The sequence below is a fragment of the Coenobita brevimanus genome, chromosome 21 (assembly GCF_032717465.1).
Source record: "Coenobita brevimanus isolate Jiangsu-jjx chromosome 21, ASM3271746v2, whole genome shotgun sequence".
In the NCBI taxonomy this organism is placed as follows: Eukaryota; Metazoa; Arthropoda; class Malacostraca; order Decapoda; family Coenobitidae; genus Coenobita; species Coenobita brevimanus.
Genome location: NC_136974.1, coordinates 30935951 through 30955069, shown reverse-complemented (window position 1 = coordinate 30955069; position 19119 = coordinate 30935951). Strand labels below are relative to the sequence as shown.

The 19119-nt window shown below is 42.6% G+C and overlaps 1 protein-coding gene and 1 non-coding gene across 3 annotated transcripts in view; both read left to right on the top strand.

Moving 5' to 3' along the window:
• LOC145392198 (uncharacterized) overlaps positions 1-19119 on the top strand; it is a 32066-nt gene that overhangs the window by 4018 nt on the left and 8929 nt on the right. For both annotated transcript variants that reach the window (XM_080266648.1, XM_080266647.1), the window contains exons 2-4: positions 1411-1481; positions 3754-3862; positions 11377-11442. In XM_080266648.1, the coding sequence (XP_080122774.1) occupies positions 1411-1481; positions 3754-3862; positions 11377-11442 (246 nt within the window). The remainder of the gene's footprint in view (positions 1-1410; positions 1482-3753; positions 3863-11376; positions 11443-19119) is intronic.
• Positions 17724-17842, top strand: LOC145392297 (5S ribosomal RNA). Its single transcript, XR_013895969.1, has one exon. It is a non-coding gene; the product is annotated as a 5S ribosomal RNA (ribosomal RNA).

Genomic DNA, 19119 nt, shown 5'->3' with positions numbered 1-19119 from the left:
GTGAAGCTTGGACATTGTTGGAGGGACAGAAGTCTAGAGTGAGAACAGTTGAAATGAGTTATTTGAGAGGAGCATGTGGAGTCACATGGAGAGACAAACTGACAAATAAGGGAGTGAAGGAGCGTTGGGATGTGGATGTGATAGGAAGCATTAGAAGAAACACACTGAGGTGGTTTGGCTGTGTGGAGAGGATGGGGAGTGAGAGACTGACAAGGAGAGTGTATGTGAGGTGGAGGGGGGAAGAGGGAGGGGGAAGCCAAAGATGAGATGGAGGGATGGAGTGGAGAGGTATATGAGAGAGGGGGGGGGTGTGCAGGGAGCAGGGCAGTGAAATGGCAGGGGACAGGGTGACATGGAGGTGATTTGTTTGTGGCCACCCTTTATGGCTTGTGGATATAGATAGATAGATTTTCCACATCCTCACCATCCTTCTGAACCGTGCATTCAGTGAGTTCATTTTTCCCGAAGACCACAACTTTTCTCTTCCGTACGTTCACCTTTAGATTCTGTTTCTTGCACACACTCCTAAGCTTATTCATGAAGCCTTGTAGTTCCCCATCGTCATCACATAACAGTACAGTACCATCTACATACAACAGAACAGGAAGTTTCCAAACACTTCCCTCTTTCATTAGGGCCTCTCCAACATCCACTGCCCTACTTTGTATCTCTTTTATGACTCCATCCATATACAGATCAAACAGCCACGGAAACATGACACGTTCCTATTTCAGTCCAACATTCAGATAGAACAATTCTCTTATCCACACACACTGCAGTCTTAGCGCCCTCGTACACATGGCATTCAACAGCTTTCTGTTTACACCGTATATTCTCAATATTTTCCACATTCCTTGTCTATCCACTCTGGTATATGCTATCTCCAAGTCCGTGAAAGCCGTATACAGCTTCTTTCCCTTCTGTAGAAACTTTTCCACTGAAGACCTTAGGATAAATATCTAATCTATACAACTCCTTCCCTTCCTAAAACCTCCCTGTTCTTCTTCAATTAATCTCTCTGTTATTTCCCCTAACCCTCTCAGTAGGTATCCTACCATATACTTCTCCTATTACACTAAGACAAATGCCTGTATAATTACCACACACTTCCTCTTTACCTTTTCCTTTGTACAGGGGAATAATTAGTTTTTTTTTTTTTTTTTTTGTAACTCTGGTTGTATTCTTCCCTCAATACTGTGAGCACGAGGCACCCATCTAGCAGTTCTTTCACTGCTTCACTGCTTAACTGAAATTTAAGTCAGCCAGCACTGAGAGTCCTTTGTGTACACATGGCAAAATAAGTTCTTGAACACTTAGCACTATGCAGTATGACACAACAAAGGAGAAATATGATCATTGTTAACTGTAGTTTACAACTTTTGTTTGTAAAATTTACCTTAATTTTTTCAGGAAAATGAGATGTTGGTGAACCGTGTGTATCAGGTTAAGAAGATTGTGCGCCGATTGAGAAAGGAGAGAAAGTAAGTTGTAAATTTTATATAAATTAAAATCATAATATATATGGTGACTGTAATTAATGTTTGTATAATTATTTTATTAGTACTGTAGTTGCAGTGTAGTAAGTATTTAGTAATTATAAACTTGGTATTAGCCTATGTTGAAAATCTAACCTAAGATAAGCAACACTTGTGGTGGAAGAGGTTTGTAGGAGGATGGTGGACCACGGAAAGACAGCTTCAGCCTGCAATCCTTTTTGTTTATACGCAAATGTGTGTGGGACAGCATCAACCACAGGACCACAGCTGAACTGTCACCATGTAGTTTGGGATGCAGGTTGAATTTCAGTTAACCACCCCCAAAATTTAAACTGAATCTGTCCTCTCATCACACTGTCATATGTCCCTCCACCCACTGTGTCATATTACACCCATCCTTCCATTTTGCCATCATATACCCACCTATTGTGCCATCTTATGCCCACCCACCCACTGTGCCATCTTATCCACCCACTGTGTCATACCCATCCATCCACTGTACCATCTTACACCCATCCACCCATCATGCCATCATAGCCTACATCCACACATTTTGTCATCTTTTGCCCATCCACCCATTATGCCGTCTTACACCGATCCACCCATATCGTCATACACTCACAAATTGTATCATCTTACACCCACCCATTGCCATATTATGCCCACCCACCCACCATGTCATCATAGCTGACAAGATTTTTAATGGACCCTTTCACTCCCATGACCTTTTTTTTTTTTTTTTTATTGTAGCTATTGCTGTTTGAACCATGTCAGGTCAGATCTAGTAAGCTGCTACTGGTACCATGTAATCTAGCACTACCTGTTTCAGAGTTGGGTCATTGGCAGTGAAACTGACCACTCCACTGGGTTTGTCCAGTGAGGAGAGTGGGTAGACACTCAGCTGGGGGGGGGGGGAAAAAAAAAAAAAAAAAAAAGTCACTGGGCAGTTGATCTTTCAAACCAGTGACCATCCTGCAGGGTAGGTAGAACTAGGAGAGGAAAAAAACCTGAATGCAAAGTTTATTTATTTATTTATTTATTTATTTTTTTACGGGAAGTGTCCACCCAGCTTCCTTAAATGTTAAATAACTTCACAGTGGGAGAAAAAAATGCTGTCTCAAAATGATTTTCTCTATCATAAGGTAGACTTTTTGACTCAAGAGGAGTAGAATTAAGTTTTCATAAACCCCCTTACTACCAGAAAACTTTACAAAAAGTGCATTTAATGGACTGTCAGTAGCAAGCAGTAACCGTAAAGATGCAATTGGAGTGATGGGGCTCATCTGCTGCCAGATGCCTTAATCCCGTAAGGGGTGGCCACAAACAAATTGCCTCCATGTTGCCTTGTCCCCTGCCATTTCACTGCCCTGTTCTCAGCTCACACCCCCTTCTCTCATATACCTCTCCACTCCATCTCATCCTTGGCCTCCTTCTCCCCCTCCCCCCCTCCACCTCACTCGCTTACATTCTCCTTGTCAGTTTATCATGCTCCATCCTCTCCATATGGCCAAACCACCTCAATATATTTCTTCTAATGGTGGTAGGTGGGGGCGCTCACCATCCACTCACTCGATGTAGTGCTGCTCTCGGGTGTCTGCCCTTTCCTCTCTTCCATCCTTCTTGCCTTCCATCCTCTTCTGTCTTTCTTTGCTTCATTCTTTCCTTGTCCTTCTGCCTACGGGTGACTTTACACTCCCTCTTCTGTCATTCTTTGCTTCATTCTTTCCTTTTCCTTCTGCATGTGGGTGGCTCTACACTGAGTGACAAGCCAAATGGTTTCCTGTACACCATGAAGCCACTTACTATGCTGGGTGGTAACCATATAACCAAATTTTGGCACCTGGTGGTTTAGCGGGTAATTATTGCGCTCCGGTCGGATTGAGCCAGTGAAGGTTTATATCCATGAGGTGGTTGGGGTTGATTGCTCATGTAATGCCACTCAGGGATGAGTGAGGCTGGTCACTCTCATCTTAAATGTCAGGACCAACTGCCTAGCCCAGGGCTCCTACGCTCCTCATGGGGCAATGTAGGATTGGATAATGGATGGATGGATGGATGGCTTTCTATCACATCCATATCCACACCACAACACTCCTTCATACACTAGCTACTTATGCAGAACAGCAATATATGTCTGGTTGATTAAAGTCAATTTTAAGTATTAGTTATAGTAATGTAGCCTTCAAATTGACTATATTCTGTAACCAGCATTATTATTAAAGCCTATATCATCTAGTAATATGCAAAACTGTTTTAGATTCTTGATGGAAGAGCTCGACAAACGGGGAGACAATTACCGTAGCCTTCCCTTAACTATTGCCATTGAAGAAGAGGAGAAAGCCTTCCCATTGCCTCAAGCTAGTCAGGTAAGCACTGGTATTCATATTATATGTGTGTTTAGGAAAGTTGCATGATAATGTACCAAATATGTTCTCCAGTGTCACAGTGATTTTGTTTTTTTAAGAGCTAATGTCATAGAAAGTGGAAGCTCTTAACCTCTATTACTGTAGCAGCATTATGAAGTAAGTAGGTTAAATGGTCACTGTCATAGCAAGTCATAGGGATATATGTCAGGAAAACATGTAAGGTCCAGCAGGAAATAGAAGGGTAGTTGCAGCATTTATTTACAAAGTTTATTGCAAAAACAAGTGGTGTAAATTGATTTGTCAGTTTTCTTCCATAATTTTCAAGCTGCCATCATTGATTGGCTATTTATATATTAATAATCAAGCATAAACAAGTCAGCCATTATTTGTATAGCTAAGTGAAACAGCAAAAAAAAAAAAAAAAAAAAAAAAAAAAAACTTGCCTTCTTACACCTGTAGTAAAGGTATCCCTTCCTTAACAGTGGAGTTCCATTTACCAAAATCAGAGATTTACAGTTTAGCAGTAGTTGAAGATATAACTTGGACTTAATGGAGATGTGTTGCCAGAGGTCTAGAATTGACCTTCTGGGGTGCTTCACCTAACCCAAGTCCAAAAGTTACATAAATAATTGTTCATAACCACCTAAAACACAACATACTGTGCTGTCACTATAAACCATTGTAGATGAACATCGGTTTATAATATGAAACAAACTGCCAGTTACTTGGACAGTAAACTTGAGTAAAGACTTACAAAGGTCATGCTGCTCTCATACTGACAATACAATAAACTCCCGATTATCCGGCATAATTCAGCCAAGTCCTGTGCCAGTTAGCCTAAAGCAAAATGCCAGGTAATGCATAGCACCCTCTGTTAGCTCAATATTCGGCGATGAGCCGGATGTTGTGTTACAATACGTTTTGAATCTTAATCCCAAAATCTTTCCCAGGGGTAAAAGATGAAGATTCCCTTGTACGAAGGAAAAGGGGAAAAAGAAGTGTGTGGTAATCATAGGGGCATTTGTCTTCTTAGTATAATAGGAAAAGTGTATGGTAGGATACTTATTGACAGAGTTAGAGCAAGAACAGAGAAATTAGTTGGAGAAGAACAGGGAGGCTTTAGGAAGGGAAGAGGTTGTGTAGATCAGATATTCATTCTTAGATCTTTTGTGGAAAAGTTTCTAGAGAAGGGAAAGAAGTTGTATGCGGCTTTCATGGATTTGGAGAAAGCATATGACAGGGTGGATAGACAGGGATTGTGGAAAGTGTTAAGATTATATGGAGTAGATGGGAAGTTGTTGAATGCTGTGAAGAGTATGTACGATGGTGCGAAGGCTGCAGTGCGTGTGGATGGTGAACTAAGTGAATTTTTCTCTTTGAAAGTTGGGTTGAAACAGGGATGTGTCATGTCTCCATGGTTGTTCAATCTGTAGATGGATGGGGTATTAAAAGAGGTACAAGGTAGGGCAGTGGATGTTGGAGTGGCCCTGGTGAGAGAGGATAGTGTTTGGAAACTCCCTGTACTGTTGTTTGCAGATGATACTGTGTTGTTGAGTGAAGACGAAGGGGAGCTGCAAGGCTTGGTGGATGAGTTTGGGAGAGTGTGTAAGGAACGGAATCTAAAGGTGAATGTAGGGAAGAGTAAAGTGATGGTCTTCGAGAGAGGTGAAGTCAGTGAATGTACAGCGAGGGTGGATGGTGAGGAATTGGAAAATGTGAGTACGTTTAAGTACTTGGGTAGTGTGATGAGTAAGGATGGAGGTTTGGAGGGTGAAGTGCTTGAAAGGGTTCAGCAGGGAAGAAAGGATGCTGGTTCTTTGAAAGCAGTGATAAGAAACAGGGAAGTGAGCATGGAAGTGAAAAAGTTACTACATGACAGTATTGTGATACCAACTCTAACGTATAGAAGTGAAGCTTGAACGTTGTTGGAAGGACACAAGTCAAGAGTGAGAGCAGTGGAAATGAGTTATTTAAGAGGAGCCTGTGGAGTCACATGGAGAGACAGGCTGACGAATGAGGATATAAAGGAGCGTTGTGGTGTGGATGTGGATGTGATAGAAAGCGTTATGAGGAACACACTGAGGTGGTTTGGCCATGTGGAGAGGATGGAGGGTGAAAGACTGACGAAGAGAGTGTATGTGAGTGAGGTGGAGGGGGGAAGAGGGAGGGGGAGGCTGAGGATGAGATGATGGGATGGGGTGGAGAGGTATATGAGAGAGGGGGGTGTGAGTTGGGAGCAGTGCAGTGAAATGGCGGTGGACAGGGCGACTTGGAGGCGATTTGTTTGTGGCCACCCCAAACGGGATTGAGGCTTCTGGCAATAGATAGATAGAGATAGATAGAAAAGATGAAAATTAATCATAAAATACAATAATATAATGATACAGTACAGTAATACAGTGCCGGTTGGCTACTGTTTACTAGCTGATTGATACTCCTAAATGCTGGATGTTGCATAGTACCGCCAGTTACATCCTATTTCGGCCCCGGATATTGCATAATTTTGCTGGATGTTGGTTTAATAGGGCCGAGCTAGCAGTGTTGGATATTGCTTTGGGCTGGATAATTGAGAGTTTACTGTACTTCAGAACTGTCAACTCTGTTGCATGCATGAATAGGACATCATTATTATTTTCATATGAGTTCAGTATCATTATTTCACATGAATATATTATCATTCATCACTTTACTTAAACCAAACAAAGACCCAACACTCCATTTTTCATATAGATCCATAACACTACTTAGCACATCGTGTAAAATAACTGAATATCTCATTCTTAACAAAACAACTCTCCATGTTCCCATTGCTCCTTCACAACATGGATTCAGAATAAACACCTTAGTGACTAATTTCACACAACAGAACAGCAAATATTAGTAAAGCCTTCTCTGCTACCCCCGACACGAACTAGTCACCAAAATATACGGCACAGACATGGAGAACCACACCAAACAATGGCTTGTCAGCTATTTGTCTGATAGACAAGCACATGTTAAATTCTAGGGCAAGTCATCATGAACATGAAATATCCCTAACAGAGTTCCTCAGGGCTTTGTTCTCTCACCCATACTTTTCAGCCTGTATATGCATGATATTCCCACACCCCAGTTACCCACAGACATTGCCTCATATGCAGATGACATCAGCATAGCAACTACACACCACATTGCAAACAGCCTGCACTCAACAACAGGACTGCCTCAATACTCTGCAGACTTGGACAGAGGACAGGAGGTTGATGATTTCCCTAACCAAATCCACCGCCTCACTCATCACCAGCTGCAAATATGAACACAGGTGCTTTCCCCCACATCACACTTAACAATGTTCTTGTGCCACACACACCCTCAACTAAGATCCTTGTCGTGACGTATGACACCAGACTAACCTTCAAGGACAATGTACAAGACATCAAGAGGCAATGCACACTCAGACTCGGTGCACTCAGGACAACTACTGTACAAGCCAGACTTTGAGCCACAAAAGAAACACTTTCCCTGCTCTACAGTAATACATTAGATCATTGATGTCCTATGCCTATCTGGCATTGGCTCCCATTCTTTTAATACCTACTACAACACCTTTCAAATCACACAGAACAATGTCCTATACATCATCTCCACTGACTGCACCAAAACCACTCCCACAGCTTGCTTACACTCTGAAACTAAAATTCTTACTATCAGAGACTAACTTTGAGAAGCACACAATTCTATGCAGCAGCGTGTGCCAGAGTACAACGCTCCTGTCATTACGTGACAGAGATGCACAGCACATTTAGGTGCACAAACCTTATCAAACCCTGTACACTATATCCCAACTCCAGACATTCAAACACTAGCAGTGAAGAAACACCAGCATGTTCACTTCACCCACAGGGTAGTATACACCCAATCTCAGCTCCGTACTACAAGCTCCCCTTCCTAACATCCACCCATCAGAGGCGTCCTTAAATAGAGATGATCGAGTTCACCCAGCCATGCTTAGAGCTGGACATTGCCCAACCTTCTTCAGCTATCAGCTTTGGGTTGGGTGGAATCACAGATGGCAAGTGCCCACCCTGCAGAATTGGCCCACAGAATGTAACACATATAGGCTAATGGAGCACTGCACAGCACATGCCACACTAAGACCCAGATACAACGTCAACAGTGTAGGGAAATTATGAGTCAGCCTCATAGGAACAGTTGCTTACCTACAGGTGATGGGCCTGCTCGATCAGACACACCGGGGTTGAGCAACAGCAACAGTATCGTTGTTACTGTATTTGTTTTCCGTTGTAACAGTTTCTTATACACCATTGAAGCCTGAAAGTGCCACTTATATTTTTGAGGTCCATTTTTAACCTACAGATTCACTATTTCATCATAAATCCCAAAGTAGAGTTAGTAGTTGGATGGCTACCATCAGCCCTGGAAGTTGCTACCGTAAGAGTGAAATGTGGCTACAAGTCTGGTAACTAGCCTCACAGTCATTACTCTTAGGCAGGGAACATTCAGCCACAAGTAGTTACTCAGTGATCATTTTTATGAGTTACTGTACATAGAGTCAAAGTCCAAGCTGAGTTCCCACATTTTTAACAGATCTTTTTGTATAGCTCAAATTTCTTTTTTCTCAAAAGCTTCCAGCAACTACCGGTACTTGGAAATAATTAGTTGGTTTTGTCACTTGGTTTAGCTTCCGGTCCATAGAGAACATCACCTGTATTATGGCCAACCCTCCTGTACAGGGATTCCCAAAGAGGAATCATGGCATCACTTTTATGTATGTCCATCAATCCATCCATCATGCAATCCTGTGTCACCCCATGAGGAGTGTAGGAACTTGGGGCTAGGGAAGTTGGTCATGACATTTAAGATGAGTATCTGCATAACTTTCAAAGTATAGGCTCCAGAATTACTTGTACATTGCTGTAAATTAAAATGCATATGAATAATTACAGTACAGTGAGCATTGGTGCTCAGTAGTCAGAACACTCTAATCAGAGTTACACCCTTGCATAGATTCAATCCTCAAGAAATGACTAGAGGTGTTTCAGTCATGAAATGCTGCCAAGGAGAGTAGGCTGGTCATATACCCCAAGTTTACAGTACTAGACTATGGTAGCTTAGTCTTTTACTGCCTCAAAGGTAATCAGATGGGATTAGCTGGTACCTGTTACTATTACAGTCAGTATTATCTAGGCTCACATTTATGGGTGGCTTCGGAGATTTTTAGTACCTCTTTCTTAGTGATTTATTCAGCACATTACACCTCTGTAACCACTTCTGCGTTATTGACACAAACTATATCAATACAGTAAAACCTCACTATGGACTAATTGGGGCCCAAGCCATTCCAAAAAAAGTGAAATTCCTATAAAAGCGACATCCAGACTTCCTCTTGCTAACCTGGACTCTTTCCGATATATGAGACATTATTCTGGATTGCACCAATGGTTTTTAAACTGTTTTCACTACCATTGCAGTACTGTACTGTATTATACATTCACTGCAATAATCAAATGGTATAATATATCTACGGTCAAGCCTCGGTAACTTGGACTAATCGGAGGGTAACTCGGTCCAAGTTATGCAGGTGTCCGACCTACACGGGCTTGTACTCTAAATCTGCATAAATCATCACATTTTCATGCACACAGATATTTAGGCACACCAAAGTGCAATATGTTAAAACTATGACATCTCTTAACGTTAAAGTAACCCCCCCCAAATTCGCGAGGGTTGCATTCCAAACCCCCTTGCTAATTCTTGAAATTTGCTCATTCTTTACACCTTCCTGATAATGACATTTACTCGTAATTGCGTAGCTTATGAATCAGTGTTACTGTAATGCATTACCCATAAATAAACTTTACATGTTAAATCTGTTTCCCTGTTGTTTTTAGCTGTTCGGCTGTGACAACTCATGTTTGATTCGTCAGAGTAATGGCAGAAGGGACTGTCCAAAGTGTTTAACTAAACCTAACCTAACCAAGCTTAACTGTACCTAATAATTCAGCCAAGTCTAACCTAACCTACAGTTGGGAAAGTGGGAAATGAAATCCACCTTTGAGTACATAGAGTAAGTTTCTTCTGTTACGTTGGAAACAAACAGTCGTAGGTATGGCTTAGCGGCTTAACCCCTTAATGGCCATGGGTTCAGAAATTCCCGTGGACCCCTGGCTGGCCCCGGAACAATTTTTGAGGTTCTAAAATCAATGTGTTTTTCTTAAAGATGTGAAGAGAATCATCTGGCACAGTTAGCTATGTGTTTTCTAGCTTCCTTTATCCATCCTGTGATTCGCCATGATTTGTGGAAGAATTCATAAAATTATGGTGCATGTGCCATGTGGACGAAAACATCCGAGATTAAATGACCGCCTGACTGCTTGGGATGGTAGCTTAGGGCTGTGTAAACATACCAGTGACCATTGTTCCCTTCCCATAATTGTTCACAGTTTTTTTTTATAGCTCACACTAGCTCGATGTCACTGACACCGATATTGTAAAGGGTTGTTAAACGTCGGGGGTTATTAAGGGGTTAATGGAATACATTGCTGTTTGCATCAATACTCTCTCTTTTACAGATACACACAAAAACGAACAAAAGAATGAGCACTAAAAGTACATTTAACTTTCAGCAGAAAGACCTTACCAGTTCAGTTCATATTCCTGCAGTTTATTTTCTGTATTTTTCCAATTATTTTTTAAAGGAAGAACTGGCTAATTAGTGAAGTCAGCAGTTAGTGAGTTTGGCAGTTATGGTGTTCTACTGTAGTAATAAAATATGCAAATAAAGAATATGGTGAGGATAGTAAGAGAATAAAAAATAAAGAATAAGGTGAGGATTCTGGTAAGTCAGTGAGTTTTGGAATGGGTTTTCCATAACAGAATTATACTAGTGTTAATGGAAATTTTTCTTTAAATAGGTTAAATAAATAATGAGGAAATTTTTTTTTCTGTATTTTTCCAACTATTTTTTTTTTTAAGGAAGAAATCGCTAATTAGTGGAGTTGTTAATTATGAGTTCGGCAGGTATGGGGTTCTTCTGTGTGTTTATGACAGTTGTGCAAAGGAAGATTTTTTACATGACATTACATACCGTAACAAATTTGAATTTTACATATGACCCTGTCCAACCTGTACAGGGATCCCAGTTATGAGTGTCCAACTGACTGAGGCTTGACTAATAATACTGTACTGTACACTGATAAACATGTCTTTTATTTACCTTATTGTGGTGAATATAGCTGAAGTGGTCAGGCAGTCCGAATTGCTTTTGGCTTTATTGTATGTTTTCTGATATATAAGAATTTAGTCTGGTAGCTCCACGATTCCGATAAAAGTAAATTCTGGTCTATTGAAGTCCGTTATATTGAGGTTTTGCTGTATTGAAATGATACAAATAGTATACAAGGAAATGTCAGTGTTATATGCAGTATGGATCACCAAGGAAAGGTGCTACAGAGTCTCCAATGCTGTTTGAATATTAGAATACGACACTTAATATCATCATCTATATTCCCCAGCCATCGTGCCTTCCAGCACTGGGTCGGCCTCGCAGTAGTGGTACCAGTTCAGGGAGTAAGCGGCAGGTGAGTAGAGAAAAGCAGCAGTTGATTAATACAGACAGTTCTTGTTCTGTGTCAGGGATGTACATTATTCCAAAGTATCAAATTTTGCCTATACAGGTAACTGCTTCCATGTCACCCTCTCCTTTGCCGCCAGGCAGCCCTTCCTCCAGGTCACATCACCCTCATTCATATACCTCTCCATTCCATTCTTCCAGCTCATCCTTGGTCTCTGCCTTCCCCCTCTCCCCTTCCATCTCACATACACTCTCATAGTCAGTCTTTCATTCTCCATTCTCTCCACATAGCCATACCATGTCAGGATACTTCTGACACTTTCCATCACATTCAGATCAACACCACAACCTACATTTGTCTCTTTGTCTATCCACATTACTCCTCATACTCCTCTCAAATAGCTCATCTCAGCTCCTGTCATTGCCCATCCAGCAGAGTAAAAGCTTCACATCCCTACATTAAATGTGGGATCACAATATTGCCATGCAGGGACTGCTTTATTTCCATGCATTTCTCACAGTTCTTTATCACCCCCCTCATTGTGACCTCAGCCTTCCTTCTCTGCTGTACTCTTTCTTGCATGTCATCTTCTAAACTTCCTTGGTCATCACACTCCAGATATTATAGGTACAGGTACTCACATTCTCCATTTTTCACCACTGCACCTCACTATACATTCAGTGACTGTACGCTCAATAAACGGATAAACGGAAAGGAATCCAAATGGTATAATGTGATTAGTGGTGTTCCCTGGGGCTCAGTACTTGGACCGATACTTTTTATTATCAGCATAAATAACCTAGATGAGGGTCTAAATTGTAAAATATCCAGATTTGCAGATGATATTAAAATAACCAATTAAGTAACTTTGAAGTTATAGTGGCAGCAGTTACAAAATGACCTTAATAATATGGCAAGCTGGGCAGAAAAATGGCAAATGAAATTCAACATAGAAAAATGCGAAGTACTTCATATTGGAAGTGATAACATCCATGAGAATTACAAAATGAACAATATTGAGGTATCTAGTACAGAAAATGAAAAGGATCTTGGTGTGATAATATCAAATGACCTAAAACTGAGTAAGCAGTGCACTGAGGTAGTTAAAATTGCAAACTAGTTGGTGGGTTTTATTGGAAGAACTGTCAAGTTTAAATCGGAAGAGTCATACTTGCCTTGTACAACTGGCTAGTGCATCCCCATTTCGAGTATTGTGTGCAGTTCTGGTCTCTGTACCACAGAAAGGACATAGAAAAACTAGAGAAAATACAGCGAAGAATCACAAAAATGATACCACGATTGAGAAACAAACCATATGAGGAACTCCTTGAAGAACTTAAATTATTTAGCCTAACAAAATGCAGGTTAAGAGGTGACCTTATTGAAGTTTTCAAACTCGTTAAGGGATATGACAACTTAGACATGAATAAATATTTTAAAATTGATCGGTCGAATCAAACCAGGAGTAATGGCTGCAAAATTATGGGAAAGCATGTATGTTCCTATGATGCAAAATACGTGTACTTCTTCTTCAACAGAGTCGTAAATATATGGAACAGATTATCCTCAGATACCGTGAACAGTATCTCAATTAAGACATTTAAAAACAAAATAGATAGATATTTGCACGAGAATTCTCAGCTGATTCTGTTTCTTTCTGAATAACTTATTTTTACCAGCTATGCAGGAGGAGGCCGTAGCACGGGCCGAACAGGGTAGTACTCCCGAGGGGAATGGGAATGCTGGTGATAGGGAGAGCTGGAGCTCCTGTTTCACTAGCTATCTAACCATCCCCCTTTGCTGACCTTTTCAGTGTGACAGTAACATGGAGAGTAGACCAGCATACTCTCCCAAACATTTCCTCTAACTATCTATGCACTACACCACATGCACTTTACATTTCACACAACGTAACCCACTACGTTACAGGGGTTGGCGCCAGCAAGGGCATGCGGCCAGAAAACTTTGCCCCCGCTACCTAGTGGCGGACTTCTGGGGGGAGGTGTGGCGGGGGTTCCGCCGGCATAGATCATGGGTCCAGGGCGAGATGGGGCTCGGGCCTGTGCTAGAGGGTACAGGGCATTGCGGTTCCCAGGCTGCTGCTTCCGCCCAGTAGAGAGGGGCCCGAACCTGGGAGTAGCGCCCCAGGAGGCTGCCCTATCAGTGGGTGTATAATGGCGGGATAGTTGCAGTGCCAAGACGCGCTTGGAGGGTGTCCCTGCAGCTGTCCTGGCAGGGTGCCCCGAGGCCACTACCACAGCCACTGGTAAGCTGGTGGGCTAGGGGTCCCAGATCCATTGCCTGGACCTGGGATTGTGCAGTGAGTGGGACCTGTGCTGTGTCTGTCCCCATTTATTAATACTGAAGATGACAAAACAAAAAAGGTTTCAAGCAAGCCTGAGGACAGTAAATCACCCATGGGGATGAGGGTGGGTTCATGGAATGTGGGAAGTTTGAGGGGAAGAGCAGGGGAAGTCGTTGAGGCATTCAGTAGGAGGTGGGTGGATGTGGCGTGTTTGCAGGAAGTCCGGTACAGGGGTGGATCAGCCAGAAAGATTGTTGGGAAGGACTGTTGCTATAAGTTGTTTTGGCAGGGGGGGACAGGCGGATATGGAGGTGTTGGTGTGATGGTTGCGGAGAAATGGGTGGAATATGTTATGAATGTTTTGAGAGTAAGCGATAGGATATTGGTAGTGAAAATTCTGTTGGGAAGAAAGATAGCTGTGATTATATCGGCATATGCTCCACAGGCAGGATTGGATGAATCAGAGAAAGATAGATTTTGGGATGATTTAATACGTGTAGTGGGTGGTATGCGGGATGATGAGATAGTGATTTTGGGAGGGGACTTAAATGGTCATGTAGGTGAAGCAGCACAAGGTTATGAAGGAGTGCATGGGGGATGTTCATATGGTCTAAGGAATGCGGAAGGGGAAAGGATACTCGAGTTTGGGGAGGCAGCGGACATGATTGTGTGCAACACATATTTTAGGAAAAGAGACAGTAGGTTAATTACGTATGAGTCTGGGGGAAATAGCAGTCAGATAGATTATTTTCTGGTTAGGAGGGCCGATAGGAGGTTAGTGAGGGATGTTAAAGTTATAGGAAGTGAGGAGTGTGTGCAGCAGCACAAACTATTGATTTGTGATATGGTGCTTAAAGAACAAGTGATGAAAAAGAGGACTTATGTACCTAGTAGGAAAATATGGAAGCTGAAAAACCAAGTAGTAAGGGATGCCTTCTATAGTGAGTTAAGGAGAGTGGTGGCTGAACAGGGAGCTGTAGACAGAGGCGTTAATGAACAGTACAGAGCCCTCAAGAACAATTTCTTGAGAGTTACTGATGTAACATGCGGCTGGACAAGAGGACCACCAAGACATAAAGTAACTTGGTGGTGGGATGAGGGTGTAGAAGCTGCAATTAAGGAGAAAAGAAGGCTTTTCCGGGAATGGAAGAAGGGTGGTAGCAAAGAGGAATATTTGGCTGCCAAGCGTAGGGCTAGGAGAGAGGTATACAGGGCAAAGTCTGAGTCACAGAGACAATTACTTGATAACCTAAATCATGGGGAAAGGAAAAATATATTTAGGGTGGCAGGTCAGGTGAAGAGGGATAATCGGGATGTCATAGGTGAGCAGTGTGTGAAGAATGATGAAGGAAGGGTAGTGGTGAACAGTGAGGATATTAAAGATGCATGGAGAGAGCATTATAACCGGTTGTTGAATGAGGAGTTTGACTGGGACAGGGAAGGTTTGGAGCCAGCAGATCCAGTGTCTGGCCCTTGGCCTTTGATTGATACTGCTACTGTGAGTGAGGCAATAGGCAGGATGAGGGTGGGGAAGGCAGCAGGTGTGTCTGGGTTGACTGCCGAAATGTTGAAGGCCTCAGGCGATATAGGGGTGAGTTTAGTCACTGACCTGATAAATAGGATTATTTATGAGTGTGTTGTCCCAGATGATTGGCTGAAGAGTGTAATTGTAAATGTGTATAAAGGGAAGGGTGATGTCCTGGAAAGAGGAAAGTATAGAGGTATAAAGCTTTTAGATCAGATAATGAAGGTAATGGAGAGAGTTTTAGAAGGTATGATTAGAGAAAGAGTGAATATTGATGAGATGCAGTTTGGGTTTATGCCAGGTAGGGGGACCACTGATGTCATATTCATTGTTCGACAGCTTCAGGAAAAATATATTGGTAGGAGAAGGGATCTTTATTTTGTTTTTGTTGATTTGGAAAAGGCCTTTGACAGAGTCCCTAGAGAGGTGGTGAAGTGGGCAATGAGAAAGCTTGGCTTGGAGGAGTGGCTGGTTAGGGTGGTTATGGCCGTGTATGTGGGTGCTCACACCCAGGTGAGAGTGAATGTAGATTTGAGTGATGAGTTTTCCGTGAATGTTGGTGTGCATCAGGGGTCAGTCTTGAGTCCCATGTTGTTTATCATGGTACTTGAAGCCCTTTCACGTGACTTTAGAAACGGACTCCCGTGGGAGTTGTATGCTGATGATTTGGTGTTGATTGCAGAGAATGAAAGGGAGGCGGAGGAAAGGTTTAGGAAGTGGAGAGATGGTATGGGGCAAAAGGGTTTAAGGGTAAATGCAGATAAAACAAAAGTGATGATATCTACAGTTGGTGGTGGTACTGTCAAAGACGAGGGAGAGTGGCCATGTGCAGTTTGCCACAAGGGAGTGGGAAGTAATTCCATCTTGTGCGGTGTGTGTGATAAATGGGTGCATAAGAGATGTGGTGGTATCAGAGGTAGACTGCGAGATAATGCTGATTTTATGTGTACGGTGTGCTGGGGTGAGCAGGTGGAGATCGTCAGACGTGAAAGGATTGAACTTGCTGGTGAATCTCTTGAGTGTGTGGAAGAGTTTTGTTATTTGGGAGACATGTTGTGTGCTGGAGGTGGGGCTGGAGCTAGCTCTGTGGCTAGGGTGAGAAGTGGTTGGAAGAAGTTCAGGGAGCTCTTGCCTCTCCTGACATGAGAGGGCTCTCCCTACGTGCTAAGGGGTCTTTGTATGCAGCATGTGTTAGGAGTGTAATGCTATATGGCAGTGAGACCTGGGCAGTGAAGGAGGAAGACATTCGCTGGCTCAGACGTACAGAAATGACAATGATTAGGTGGATGTGCAGTGTGTCCCTGCGTCCAAGGCCTGGAGGGGCTGGGTTTACAATGGAAGAGTTGAGAGGTAGGATGGGACTGGAGTGTATTGGTGTTGTGATGAGGAGAGGTAGATTGAGATGGTTTGGACATGTGGAGAGGATGGGGGATGATAATTGGGTGAGGGAGGTGAGAGGTGTTAATATTGGGGGTGGGGTTATGAGGGGTAGACCGAGAAAGACATGGGACAAGGTCATTAAGTGTGACCTTAGGGTTAAGGGACTGAACAGGGAGGCTGCAATGGATCATGCAGCGTGGAGAGCCGCCATTAGGTGACCAAGGCCGACACATGCAAGCATGTTGGAGCCTTTAAAAATGAAAACGAAAACGAAAACGATGCATAAGTTCATTCCCCTCCTGTCTACAAGACACCCTGTAAACTTAGTTTACCCGTACATAGTGTCGTGTCATGTCATTACATATTTATCAGTCTGTTAAATACAAATAAAGTAATATAAGCACAGACTAGGATCTGCACAGATAGCCCTGAGTTAACAGTCACTGCTCTTACTTTCGGCCTATGATGGGCTGTGAATCACTGAGGGTCCTCGTTAAGTGACCACCATCGGGATTTTTTTATGAACCAGGGGTTACTGCTTCAGGAGGTAGCTTGTGTACTTGTCCCGCACGGGAAGGTTCCTTGTCTCGGTGGACTGAATGGAGCTGGGGCCCAATTGACTGCTGCTTGTGTAAAAGCGCCAGGCAAGGCTGCTGTACCACCCCTGAACATCCACACTGTGCACTGTGCAGTTTCCATGCTGTGTCTACAGATGCTCTGTTAACTCAACGTTCTTGTACTGAATGTCATACCGTAGTTATTTATTTATTTGATTATTCATTTAACTTTATTACTTTCCCCTTCAGGTTATTCAAACTGGTAGCTTAAAGTATTATAGAATGTGACTTTTCTTTTTCAGTCTTTCCTATGAAATTTTCATGTTAGTTTTTCCATGCTGCATGGTGGTCCTTCTTACTTTTTCCTGGAGGGTTTGGAGGAGGGAGGGGCATTCTTGCTTTACTATCCTTATCCTTCAGCATGTAGAATTGGATCTCGTAGTCATAGTCTACTCTGTAACAAACAGCCTTGCAAGGTCCACAGGGTCTGTTGCTGTTTGCTTTCCTTTGTATTCCTTTCATAAACGGCCATACCACGTTGAGTACACCGCTTCCCGTCCGATCAGTGAAGTTAAGCAACGTTGGGTCTGGTTAGTACTTGGATGGGTGACCGCCTGGGAACACCAGATGCTGTTGGCATAACGTTCTCCCTGCATGTCAAGTGGAGTTGGTGGAGGATTAGTGCCCCTCCCTGTAAAACAATTAACTCGAAGCCCTTGGCCACCCCGTTTGGGATACATGGCGTCTGGCAATGAATGAATGAATGAAAAATTTCCTCTCCAGTACAAGTCTGAGTCAGAGAGACTTTTACTTGATAACCTAATTCGTGTGGAAGGGAAGAATATGATAAATGCATACCCCGGTTTAACGATCTAATTGGTTAGGTAAAACCCTACCATTAGGCTGGGTATCATATATCGGGGTACTGTACTTTTAATGTGTATTTCAACGTGGACCGTTTACCACCTCGGGTTTCCCCCCAAACCAAGTCCAAAACCCACCCAGATGAGCCCTAAAACAGGTTTAAAGACAATCTAAATGGCCTAAAAGCTGTCAAGAAGCTAACCTAAGCCTAACACCTGTAAATAACTTACTAAAACCAACAAATCAAATAATTGAAGTCTAAAAACAGTTTATAAATCAACTTAAACACACAATTTTAGTCTAAACTGTCATCAAAATCGATAACAAAAATCAAAACCCATTGTTAAACTGGGGTTTGGCCATCATTAGATGGGGTATGTTACAATTTCTGCCCCCATCGTTAAGCCGGGGTATCGCATCTAGGGGTATCATATAACGAGGTATTACTGTATTTAAGGTACCAAATCAGGTGAAGAGAGATAATCGGGATATTATAGGTGAGCAGTGTGTGAAGAATGATGAAGGAAGGGTAGTGGTGGACAGTGGGGATATTAAAGATGCACGGAGAGAGCAGTATAGCTGGTTGTTGAATGAGTTTGACTGGGACGGAAAGTTTGGTACCAGCAGAGTCAGTGTTTGGCCCTTGGCCTTTGATTGATGCTGCTACCATGAGTAAGGCAACTGGCAGGATGCAGGTGGGGAAGGCAGCAGTTGTGTCTGGGTCGAGTACTGAAATGTTCAAGACCTCAGGAGATATAGGAATGAGGTTAGTCACAGACTTGATAAATATGATTATGTCAGTTCAGTCTTGAGGTTGTCCAGATTGGGTGTCTTCTTCTCTGCCATGATTTTCTTCATCTTTGCCCAGCGGTTTTCTATCAGATTTAGATCCGGACTGTTGTCAGGGCAGTCAAGGACCTCAGTCCGATTATCCTGAAGCCATTTTGTTACCTTTCTTGACTTGTGACATGGAGCTGAATTGTGCATGAAAAAGTTGCACCCATGAATAGCAAAAAAGTTTAGCAAATGATCTTTCAGAACTTGAATATACT